Genomic DNA, 13,106 nt, shown 5'->3' with positions numbered 1-13,106 from the left:
AAAGATCCCCTGGAGAAGGGATGGTAACCCACTCCATTATTCTTGCCTGGAGAGAATTACACGGACAGAGGAGCCTGGCCGCCTACAATCCATGGGGTTGCAGAGTCAGACACAGCTGAGTGACTAATACACACACAAATGAACAGCCAGAGAAAGGGGTATGTATGGCAAGATACAGAAGGGTCCTGAGCCCAGGAGCTTCTGTCTCCAGAGAATTTGGGGTGCACACCCCAAACTGGATATGTTTATCAAACTGGAAGCTCTCCAAGATTTTTATGGAAGTGCCATTATATAGGCATACTTAATTAAATTGTTGGCCTTTGATGATTAGCTTAATCGCAAATCCCTTTCCTGTCCTCAGAGGCTGGGGGCTATATGGCTGTAGGTCCCAACCAACTAATACCTGGTTGGTTCCTCTGGTAACCAGACCCCATCCTCAAAGAGTTACATCGTTAGTATAAACTCTGTTATAATTGACATGGGCTTGTTACTAATAATAAAGGACCTTCCTATGACTCCTGTTACTCTGGAAGTTACAAGGGTTTAAGAAGCTCTGTGCCCGGAATCAGGCAAGAAGACCAAATATATATATATATATATTTTTTTTTTTCTTTTTAGTTTTTTATTTTTTTAATTTTAAAATCTTTAATTCTTACAGGCGTTCCCAAACATGAACCCCCCTCCCACCTCCCTCCCCATAACATCTCTGTGGGTCATCCCCATGCACCAGCCCCAAGCATGCTGTATCCTGCGTCAGACATAGACTGGCGATTCGATTCTTACATGATAGTATACATGTTAGAATGCCATTCTCCCAAATCATCCCACCCTCTCCCTCTCCCTCTGAGTCCAAAAGTCCGTTATACACATCTGTGTCTTTTTTGCTGTCTTGCATACAGGGTCGTCATTGCCATCTTTCTAAATTCCATATATATGTGTTAGTATACTGTATTGGTGTTTTTCTTTCTGGCTTACTTCACTCTGTATAATTGGCTCCAGTTTCATCCATCTCATCAGAACTGATTCAAATGAATTCTTTTTAGTGGCTGAGTACCATTGTGTGTATGTACCACAGCTTTCTTATCCATTCATCTGCTGATGGACATCTAGGTTGTTTCCACGTCCTGGCTATTATAAACAGTGCTGCGATGAACATTGGGGTACATGTGTCTCTTTCAATTCTGGTTTCCTTGGTGTGTATGCCCAGCAGTGGGATTGCTGGGTCATACGGTAGTTCTATTTGCAATTTTTTAAGGAATCTCCACACTGTTCTCCATAGTGGCTGTACTAGTTTGCATTCCCACCAACAGTGTAGGAGGGTTCCCTTTTCTCCACACCCTCTCCGGCATTTATTGCTTGCAGATTTTTGGATCGCAGGCATTCTGACTGGTGTGAAGTGGTACCTCATTGTGGTTTTGATTTGCATTTCTCTAATAATGAGTGATGTTGAGCATCTTTTCATGTGTTTGTTAGCCATCCGCATGTCTTCTTTGGAGAAATGTCTATTTAGTTCTTTGGCCCATTTTTTGATTGGGTCGTTTATTTTTCTGGAATTGAGCTGCATAAGTTGCTTGTATATTTTTGAGATTAGTTGTTTGTCAGTTGCTTCATTTGCTATTATTTTCTCCCATTCAGAAGGCTGTCTTTTCACCTTGCTTATAGTTTCCTTTGTTGTGCAGAAGCTTTTAATTTTAATTAGATCCCATTTGTTTATTTTTGCTTTTATTTCCAGAATTCTGGGAGGTGGATCATAGAGGATCCTGCTGTGATTTATGTCGGAGAGTGTTTTGCCTATGTTCTCCTCTAGGAGTTTTATAGTTTCTGGTCTTACATTTAGATCTTTAATCCATTTTGAGTTTATTTTTGTGTGGGGTGTTAGAAAGTGATCTAGTTTCATTCTTTTACAAGTGGTTGATCAGTTTTCCCAGTACCACTTGTTAAAGAGATTGTCTTTACTCCATTGTATATTCTTGCCTCCTTTGTCAAAGATAAGGTGTCCATATGTGTGTGGATTTATCTCTGGGCTTTCTATTTTGTTCCACTGATCTATATGTCTGTCTTTGTGCCAGTACCATACTGTTTTGATGACTGTGGCTTTGTAGTAGAGCCTGAAGTCAGGCAAGTTGATTCCTCCAGTTCCATTCTTCTTTCTCAAGATTGCTTTGGCAGTTCGAGGTTTTTTGTATTTCCATACAAATCTTGAAATTATTTGTTCTAGTTCTGTGAAAAACATGGCTGGTAGCTTGATAGGGATTGCATTGAATTTGTAAATTGCTTTGGGTAGCATACTCATTTTCACTATATTGATTCATCCAATCCATGAACATGGTATATTTCTCCATCTATTAGTGTCCTCTTTGATTTCTTTCATCAGTGTTTTATAGTTTTCTATATATAGGTCTTTAGTTTCTTTAGGTAGATATATTCCTAAGTATTTTATTCTTTTCGTTGCAATGGTGAATGGAATTATTTCCTTAATTTCTTTTTCTACTTTCTCATTATTAGTGTATAGGAATGCAAGGGATTTCTGTGTGTTGATTTTATATCCTGCAACTTTACTATATTCATTGATTAGCTCTAGTAATTTTCTGGTGGAGTCTTTAGGGTTTTCCATGTAGAGGATCATGTCATCTGCAAACAGTGAGAGTTTTACTTCTTCTTTTCCAATTTGGATTCCTTTTATTTCTTTTTCTGCTCTAATTGCTGTGGCCAAAAGTTCCAGAACTATGTTGAATAGTAGCGGTGAAAGTGGACATCCTTGTCTTGTTCCTGACTTTAGCGGAAATGCTTTCAATTTTTCACCATTGAGGATAATGTTTGCTGTGGGTTTGTCATATATAGCTTTGATTATGTTGAGGTATGTTCCTTCTATTCCTGCTTTCTGGAGAGTTTTTATCATAAATGGATGTTGAATTTTGTCAAAGGCCTTCTCTGCATCTATTGAGATAATCATACGGTTTTTATTTTTCAATTTGTTAATGTGGTGAATTACATTGATTGATTTGTGGATATTGAAGAATCCTTGCATCCCTGGGATAAAGCCCGCTTGGTCATGGTGTATGATCTTTTTAATGTGTTGTTGGATTCTGATTGCTAGAATTTTGTTGAGGATTTTTGCATCTATGTTCATCAGTGATATTGGCCTGTAGTTTTCTTTTTTTGTGACATCTTTGTCAGGTTTTGGTATTAGGGTGATGGTGGCCTCATAGAATGAGTTTGGAAGTTTACCTTCCTCTGCAATTTTCTGGAAGAGTTTGAGTAGGATAGGTGTTAGCTCTTCTCGAAATTTTTGGTAGAATTCAGCTGTGAAGCCGTCTGGACCTGGGCTTTTGTTTGCTGGAAGATTTCTGATTACAGTTTCAATTTCCGTGCTTGTGATGGGTCTGTTAAGATTTTCTATTTCTTCCTGGTTCAGTTTTGGAAAACTGTACTTTTCTAAGAATTTGTCCATTTCTTCCACGTTGTCCATTTTATTGGCATACAACTGCTGATAGTAGTCTCTTATGATCCTTTGTATTTCTGTGTTGTCTGTTGTGATCTCTCCATTTTCATTTCTAATTTTATTGATTTGATTTTTCTCTCTTTGCTTCTTGATGAGTCTGGCTAATGGTTTGTCAATTTTATTTATCCTTTCAAAGAACCAGCTTTTGGCTTTGTTGATTTTTGCTATGGTCTCTTTTGTTTCTTTTGCATTTATTTCTGCCCTAATTTTTAAGATTTCTTTCCTTCTACTAACTCTGGGGTTCTCCAATTCTTCCTTTTCTAGTTGCTTTAGTTGTAGAGTTAGGTTATTTATTTGACTTTTTTCTTGTTTCTTGAGGTATGCCTGTATTGCTATGAACTTTCCTCTTAGCACTGCTTTTATAGTGTCCCACAGGTTTTGGGTTGTTGTGTTTTCATTTTCATTAGTTTCTATGCATATTTTGATTTCTTTTTTGATTTCTTCTGTGATTTGTTGGTTATTCAGAAGTGTGTTGTTCAACCTCCATATGTTGGAATTTTTAATAGTTTTTCTCCTGTAATTGAGATCTAATCTTAATGCATTATGGTCAGAAAAGATGCTTGGAATGATTTCGATTTTTTTGAATTTATCAAGTTTAGATTTATGGCCCAGGATGTGATCTATCCTGGAGAAGGTTCCATGAGCACTTGAAAAAAAGGTGAAATTCATTGTTTTGGGGTGAAATGTCCTATAGATATCAATTAGGTCTAACTGATCTAATGTATCATTTAAAGTTTGCGTTTCTTTGTTAATTTTCTGTTTAGTTGATCTGTCCATAGGTGTGAGTGGGGTATTAAAGTCTCCCACTATTATTGTGTTATTGTTGATTTCCCCTTTCATACTTGTTAGCATTTGTCTTACATATTGCGGTGCTCCTATATTGGGTGCATATATATTTATAATTGTTATATCTTCTTCTTGGATTGTTCCTTTGATCATTATGTAGTGGCCTTCTTTGTCTCTTTTCACAGCCTTTGTTTTAAAGTCTATTTTATCGGATATGAGTATTGCCACTCCTGCTTTCTTTTGGTCTCTATTTGCGTGGTATATCTTTTTCCAGCCCTTCACTTTCAGTCTATATGTGTCCCTTGTTTTGAGGTGGGTCTCTTATAAGCAGTATATATTTCTTAATACATCACAATATCACAACAGATGCCTTCTTAGGTTAGTACCAGTGGAGCTCTCTCAGCAGTTGTCTTATCCCAGGGCACAGGGCTCTTTGAAGAATTTGTTCTCTGTGCCCTAAATCAGAGGACTGACTTCATGAACATTATCATCTGAGGCTTGCCAGGCTGTGGAGCCTCCTTCCCAAACTATATTCCTCCTCTGGGTCTCTAGCTGAACTCTCCTGCCATTGGCCTCTTACTCATTAGTGTGCCCTGGGGCTCTGGCCTGAGTGCTCTGCTCATCCTGTCTCCTTGCAGAGAGATCCCACACTGCAAGCTACCACATCTGTGCTGGCACCTCCTGTAGCTTTAGCTCTGTTCCTGACCTTGATCCTGACATGGCTCATCTGTTCATCCTGCTGCCTGTCAAGTGTCTCCACCTGTGTGTCCCCAACACAGCATGCCCTCTTCACTTTTGCTGTTTTTGTCAACTCCAGTTTACCACCACCATCACCCGGTTGCCTTTGAGATACCTGAGTGTCAACCTTATACCTTCTTCACCCCCCACAACCAGTTAAGGTGCAGGTTCAGCTCTTCCTCACAGTGATCCTTCTCTGTCTCACTGTTTCTGTCCTACTTAGGAGCATCATCTTCCATCTGCATTAGTGCAGAGTCTTTCCTTTCTCCTCCCTCCAGGTCGCCCACCACATTGCTCTTTCCATCCATTCACCTTCAAACTATCTGAGTTCTGTATCTCTTGTAGGCAGTATTCCTTTTTTATCCAGTCTAACTGTCTCTGAGTTTTTGGAGCATTTAATCATGTGTTAAATAAACCTTCTAGTTTAATATGTTGTTGTTCAGTTGCTAAGTCATATCAGACTCTGCGACCCTATAGACTGTAGCCCACCAGGGCCCTCTGTCCATGGGGTTCTCCAGGCAAGACTGCTGGAATGGGTTGCCATTTACTTCTCCAATAATTTAATATAGTTTAATATAAATGTTATTGGTATGGTTGGATTTATATCTTTGGTATTAGGTTTTCTATTTGTCCCATTTGCTTTTGTTCCTCTGTTTCTTTTCTCTTGTGTGTGTGTATTTGTGTGGATTAATGGGATATTTCTTAGAATTCTCTTTGTTTACACCTCTTTGCACTGTGAGTTTAGTGATTACTGTAGGGATACAATGTATGTACTCATCTTTTCACAGTCTGCTTAGAGTTAGCATTATACCACTGGGCACAGGATGCAGGAAACTCACATGCCTTCTAGAATGTGCTTTCCACACACACCACTTCCTAGATAGATTTCTTATTGTCTTCCAGTCCATCATCTCATAACTCACAGGCCTGTGTACTCTCCCCTGTAACTAAGTTGCTGCCTTTACATATCACTGTTTGCCCTATGCCTTTGTTTGCCGTATGCTGTTCCCTCTGCAAGGAAGGCAGTTTCTCCATCTCTGCAGAGGACACTCAGCTGCACACACATCCCTTAGCACTGAAGCCTCACTACACTGATAACTTTTAAAATATTTATTTATTTGGTTGCCCTGGGTCTTAGTTGCAGCACATGGTATCTTCTGTCTTCACTGTAGCACGTGGGATCTCTAGTTGCAACATATGGGATCTAGTTCCCTGACCAGGGATTGAACTCAGGTCCTTGCACTGGGAGTTCAGAGTCATTTCCCTGGACCACCAGGGAAGTCCTAGACCCTGATAATTTTAGTGGACAGTTCACTTCTCTGCATACTAGAGCCCAGATACCCTGCTGTTACATCCCTTACCATCTCACCCTGATGGCCTTACATATTGCTATCCCAGCCAGGCTGTGAGCTCCTTGAGGTCAGGAGCCATCCATGACTGTGTCCCCAGTGACCAGGACTGGGTCATACACACACTCTTCAGTCAATATGTGTTGACCCAAAGTCTAAATGACAGTGGCTTCCAATCCCACCATATAGAGCCCAAAGCCAGGAATAGAAAAGGTAAAAAAGATAAATGATCAGAATAATCTGACCTGGGGCTTTCCTGGTGGTCCAGGGGATAAGAATCCACCTGCCAATGCAGGGGACATGGGTTTGATCCCTGGTTCGGGAAGATCCCACCTGCCTCAGGGCAGCTAAGCCCATGTGCCACAACTACTGTAGCCTGCTTGTCTAGAGCCCATGCTCCACAACAAGAGAAACCCCTACAATGAGAAGCCCAAGCACCGCATCAAAGAGCAGCTCCTGCTTGCTGCAACTAGAGAAAGCCCACGTGCTGCAAGGAAGACCCAGCACAGCCAAAAAATTAAGTAAGTGATTAAAAAATAAGCTCTAACCTATGAACATTATAGAAAGTCAGGACCATCCACTCCTGCCTGCATTTTCCCCGTGTGACCCAATGTCATTTCATCTTCAGCAGAGACCTGTGTCATTCAAGGATGTGGTAGTGGGCTTCACGCAAGAGGAGTGGCATGGGCTTAATCCTGCACAGAGGGCCCTGTACCGGGATGTGATGTTGGAGACCTACAGCAACCTCGTCTCAGTGGGTAAGAACAGTTCTGCTGCACAATCTATATCACGCTTGAATGACCACCTTTCTTCTTTCAGTTGCTAAAAGTAACTGAAGTACCGGGACTTTCCTGGTGATCCAATGGCTGAGACTCCAAGCTCCCAATACAGAGGGCCCAAGTTCATTCCCTGGTCAGGGAACTAGATCCCACATGCAGCAACTAAGACTTGGTGCATTAAAATAAATTAATTAAATTATTTAATATTTTTAAAAAAGTAACTGAAGTACCAAACATTTTCTATGTGCCAGACACTTTTAGCCACTTTGTTTATTATTTCTTTTAATATTTATTTATTAGGCTGTGTCAGGTCTTAGTTGTGGCATATGGGATCTTCATCGTGTCATGTGGGACTCTCTAGTTGTGCTGCAGGGGCTCAGTAGTTGGGATGCACGGCTCCAGAGTGCATGAGCTTCAGTAGTTGCAATGTGCAGACTTGGTTTCTTTGCAGCATATGAGATTTTAGTTCTCTGACCAGGGATCAAACCCATGTCCTCTGCATTGCAGGGAGGATTCTTAACCACTGAACCACCAGGGAAGTCCCTGGCCACTTGAAAAATATTAACTTGTGTAATCTTCATAAGTGCTTTACAAGGTAGGTACTGTTAGTACCACTCTTTTACACATTTGGGAACTGAGGCAAACAGGTTAAGTCTCTTGCCCAGTGTCACCCACCTAGTACATAGCAGAGCCAAAGTGGGATTTGAAAGCCAGCAGTCTGGCTGCACAGTTTTCATTCCTAACCCTTATACTGTGTTGCCTCAGCAAGTGTGGCTTGAGTTTCAGTGGTCCTGGATGACTAGTTCCTTTTGAGTTCCAGACAAGGTGTGTGTATAGTCTCCTCCCAAGTACAATGTCTGTTGTGCAGCCTTTAATGTTGCCTGAATGGCCCTGAAGATCACGGAGCTCAGCCCAAGGCCTGGATCATTTCTCTGGAACAGGTTATGAAGGCACCAAACCATATGTGATCCTCCAGCTGGAGCAGGAGGAAGCACCCTGGATTTGTGAGGCAGCATGCTCAGGCTGCCACTGTCAGGGTAAGTATGATCAATCCAGCAAAAGAAGTATTATGGGAGGCTGGCAGCTTTAGAATTTTGTTCAGGATCCAGCTCTTCAAAGCCTTAGAGCTTTGAAGCAGCTGGAGACATTTCTCTGAGAGCTTTATTTAGCCTTCTTGGTGACCCTTCAGGCTCCATGCATCCCACTCCATGTGCTTGCTCCATCTCCCTTTCTCCAGAATCCTTGATCTCTCTCTCTCTCTCTTGAGGTTATCAGTACATTTCTCTTTCACATATAAGGATTCTTGCAAGTAAGTTTTGTGAGTCTTCTGTTCTTGCTGGTCCCTTTCTAACCTCTACTCTAACGGTTTTGGGGTAAAAGGCGCCAGACCTGCCTGCCATACTCAGTCTCACTTCCCATCCTTTCTGAATCCTGTAAGTTATCCCTGAGTCCCTCAATTTCCTTAAGTCACAGAGGAGGAAGCAGTGAATTCCAGGAAGTGACCAGGAACAGTTGGGTAGTGAAGGAGGCTGAGGATAGCCTGTCTTAACCCCTTCTATTTAATATTCAGAATAACTGCCCCTCTCCCATCAGCTCTATAAAATTTCTCAACAGTAATCCCTGGTACTCTGAGTGTTGGTAGCCTACTCTTTAGGATGCCTCTGGATTTCTGCTTCTTCAATGAAGTCATGAGTTTAGCATGAAGAGCCAGTGCCATCTGTTTCCAGATCACTTTATGCCATTTATACTTAGTGTTGTAATCACATAGTTGAATTAAATATTAAATAAAACCTTCAAACATTCAAGTCATTTTCATGCTTCTCCCTAAAATGATGTCTTTAGGATTACCACTATCCAGCTTTCCACTGGTTGTAGTAGTGACCGAAACAGCATTAGAATTCCTGGCCAACACTTAGTGTGTGCTCACTTTGTGCCAGGTCTTTTCTCAATCCTTTACATATATCAACTCATTCAACCCTTAAAACAGTTGTGAGGTGTTTATTACTAGCCTTTATGATCCCATTTACAAATGAGGAAGCATCACAGAAAAGTTAAGAAACTTGTCTAAGAACATATAACAAAGTAAGGGACCAAATGAGGATTTGAACTCAGGTGGTCAGGCTCTAGAACTAGTATTCTTTTTTGTTTTTTGGCCATGCCACATGACACGTAGGATCTTAGTTCCCTGACCAGGGATTGAACCTGTACCCACTGTAGTGGAAGCTTGCAGTCTTAACCACTGGACTGCTGGGGAAGTCCCTAGAACCAGTATTCGTAACCATCACAGTCTAGTGCCCTCTGAGGTATATTTTGCTTCATGCAATTGCTCATCAACCTTCCTGAAGCCATTGTAACCTGGCTATCAACTTTTTCTTTCTCATCTTTCAAGAATTTTATATAATTGTAAAAAATTATCCAGTCAGCCCTCCTTTCTAAGTGCTCTATATCCTCTTATATTAATACCCTAGTTGCAACCTAGCCTTTTCCTTCCAAGGGAATGCTGTATTTTCTGTCTTCTAGACTTGATTCTCTTCTCAATGGTGTAACTCCCTTAAAGAGTTCATCCATTCTGAAACCATAAGATCTTCACAACTAGCCTCTTTGCCATTTTACCAACTTTTATCCCCCTTGTACCACCTAGGCTCCCCTGCCCACCATTTTACCAGTCTGTGGATCATCTCCATAGTTGTAGCCACTCATCCCTGTTTTGGGGGGACAAAAACTGAAGTCATCCTCTTTTCTACTTGCTGCCTCCCCTCCACCCCACATGCACACAAGTGCACGCATATACCTACCTCAGCTTACTTCTCATTCCAGTGTTTTGCTACCATGAACTCATTAATTGTTCTATGCATATGTGCTAGTTCTGGTTTTTTTTTCCTTTGAAAAATGACTTTAAATCTTTCTGTCTACGTTTCATTTTCCACTGACTTCTCCTAAAATTGAACCCAAATTATCTCATGCCTGAATGTCTTTAAGTCAGGAATTCTTAATCATTTTTGTGCCATAGAGCTCTTAAGCATTCTGGTGAAACATGTAAAAAAAAAAAAAATCCTTAAGATTACATGAAAAACAAATTACTAAAATACAGTAATTAACTGAAATAAAGTTGGAAAATGCAATGTCAAAATATTAATGATATTAGTGGATAATAGTAGATATGCTTCCTTATTAATAAATAGTGAGATCTATCAGGTCAAGTAATTGTCATGACCTCAAAATAGAGATGATTGTAAACACATTTTGAGAAATCTTTGACAGCTATAATGTGACATGAAAATACCTTACTCACAAAGTTACAGGAGCTAATACTAGTGTGTTTTGGTGTTCACATTCATAATCAAAGGAAATGCTCAATTGTAGTTAGAACTTAGTGAAAATAAAGCTGTAATTTTTTCCCCTATCCAAGTTCACAGCTCCCCAGATTTCTGTATACCAAGTTAAGAACTCCTGCTTTAAACTCTAGTTAGTTTGGTTAATTCCTTATCTAGTTCATCTTAGAGCCCTGGCCATTTATATTTTGTCTAACTATCGCAACATGATAAACTCTCTGACTGCTGTATCAATGCTTGTCAAATCGTAATATGATAAGCATTGGCAATTTGTTAAAATGCAGAATCTGATTCTGTAGGTTTAGGGGTGGGGCCCAAGATTCCACATATCAGTCATGATATCAGTTCCCAGGTGAGGCTGATGCTGACCATTGAGAACCATGCGCTGGTAACAAAGTGCTATATGATATTTAAACCTCTTTCCTCTGTAACAGCGATCAGCAAACTTCAGCCCATAGGTTAGCCATCAAATTTTGTTAATAAAGTTTTTATTGGAACACAGGTGTACCCTTATATTCACATACTGTCTGTTCTTGCCATACAGTGGAAAAGTTAAGTAATTGAGACCAAGACCATATGGCCCAAAAAGCCTAAAATATTTACTCTCTGATTCTTTAAGAACATGTTTGCCAACTACTCCTCTCTTCTTTAAAATTATTCCTATCTTCTGTGTCATGGTCCATTCCATTTGTGCCAGTTTCTGAATCTTCTATTCTCATATGACACTTCCCTGCATTGGTGCCTTTAGTTATGATCCATGCCCTCTATTCATATACTGTGCACCCTTAAAATTTTTAGGGCATTTCCCAAATAGTTTTATTCTAGATCATAATCACAGATTAATAAGGAACATTTTCCTATATTTTCTCCAGAAAACATTTGGCAAGTTAACATTCACAGGAAAAGGCGGCAAGACACGCTTTTGAGGCAAGGTCCATTCATCAGCAGGAAAACGTTCCCCAAGGAAAGAAGCCATGAATGTAATAAGTGTGGGAAAATATCACATCTGAGCACTGACCTTTTGCCTTCAATTCAAAGCTCCAGTAACTGGGACTCTTGTGGAAAGAGTGTGAACAATAATTTAGACTTAAATGGTTTTAAGAAAAACTACTCAAAAAAGCAAGATGAGTGCTATGGATATGGAAAACTGTTACAACATACAGAGCATGACAGAAGACAAAATGAAGAAAAATTCTGGGAATGCAGTCACTGTGAAAAAGCTTTCAGCCATAGCCCAGCACTTATGTATAAACCCCCAGCAACCGATTCTCTTGTGTATAAACGTAAGAGGATTCCACCTACAGAGAAACCCCATGTCTGTTCTGAATGTGGAAAAGCCTTCTGCTACAAGTCTGAATTCATTAGGCATCAAAGAAGTCACACTGGGGAGAAGCCATATGGATGTACTGACTGTGGAAAAGCCTTTTCACATAAGTCAACCCTCATTAAGCACCAGAGAATACACACTGGTATTAGACCCTTTGAATGTTTTTTTTGTGGAAAAGCCTTCACCCAGAAGTCACACCGCAGAGAACATCAGAGGACACATACAGGAGAGAGACCTTTTGTGTGCAATGAATGTGGGAAGTCATTTGGTGAGAAGTCATACCTCAATGTACATCAAAAAATACACACAGGAGAAAGACCCTATCGTTGTAGAGAATGTGGAAAATCTTTCAGTCAAAAGTCATGCCTCAATAAACATTGGAGAACTCATACAGGAGAAAAACCCTATGGATGCAATGAATGTGGCAAAGCATTCTATCAGAAGCCAAACCTCAGCAGACATCAGAAAATTCATGCTAGGAAGAATGCTTATAGGAATGACCTAAAAATAGTAGGAAAGCCTTGAGCAAGATATACTATTTCATTTTATGTGGAGGAATTCATCCTTAGGATAAATCTCATATTTAATGAATTTTGACCAGGTTTTTCATCATAAGGCAAGTCATATTCTAATTGTGATAGAAAATTTTATACAAAAGATTATAGAAAGTACTCTATATTTAAAACATAAACATGATCACTTTGGCTTATGAAAGTTTAAAATATATTAAATGGAATGATTACAGAACACAAAATATATGTGAAGAAAATTAAAAGTATATTATGGTATGTCTCATAGTGACCCACATAATAAGCACTATATTTTAGAATTATAAATGTGAATTTAAGTTGAATATCAAGCACATATTTAGAATGCCATTCACCAAACTTTTTCACTCTAAATATCACCATTGTCTTTTGGTGTCTTTACATACATGTGTGCGTGCTCGGTTGTGTCCAACTGTGTGTGACTCCATGGACTGTAGCCCACAAGACTCCTCTATCCATGGAATTTTCCACGCAAGAATACTGGAGTGGGTTGCCATTTCTTCCTCCAGGAGATCTTCCCAACCCAGAGATTGAACGCACATCTCCTGCATTGGCAGGCTTATTCTTTACCACTGAGCCACCTGAGAAACCCTTTAACAATACAAGCAGCAACAATAATAATAATAGCATGACCAACTATTTTTTTAAAAAGCTTTAACATATTAAACCAGTATATTTTCTCTGTCTTTTTGTAATACGTGTAAATGGCCATAATATTTGTTGTTGGTCCATTTTCTGAATAATA

At 39.8% G+C, this 13,106-nt stretch overlaps 1 protein-coding gene across 3 annotated transcripts in view; it reads left to right on the top strand.

Moving 5' to 3' along the window:
• ZNF793 (zinc finger protein 793) overlaps positions 1–12,841 on the top strand; it is a 30,721-nt gene extending 17,880 nt beyond the window's left edge. The window contains exons 1-4 of one of the 3 annotated variants that reach the window (XM_013971212.2): positions 6,862–6,896; positions 7,004–7,133; positions 8,096–8,191; positions 11,359–12,841. In XM_013971212.2, coding sequence (XP_013826666.1) covers positions 7,100–7,133; positions 8,096–8,191; positions 11,359–12,338 — 1,110 coding nt within the window. In that variant the 5' untranslated portion in view covers positions 6,862–6,896; positions 7,004–7,099 and the 3' untranslated portion in view covers positions 12,339–12,841. Of the gene's footprint in view, positions 1–6,861; positions 6,897–7,003; positions 7,134–8,095; positions 8,192–11,358 lie in introns of those variants that run through there. The other 2 variants (XM_013971211.2, XM_013971210.2) reach the window with 2 other exon arrangements.

The sequence above is a fragment of the Capra hircus genome, chromosome 18 (genome assembly GCF_001704415.2).
Source record: "Capra hircus breed San Clemente chromosome 18, ASM170441v1, whole genome shotgun sequence".
Classification (NCBI taxonomy): Eukaryota; Metazoa; Chordata; class Mammalia; order Artiodactyla; family Bovidae; genus Capra; species Capra hircus.
The sequence above is the reverse complement of the archived record's forward strand: the minus strand, read 5'-3'. Positions and strand labels throughout refer to the sequence as shown.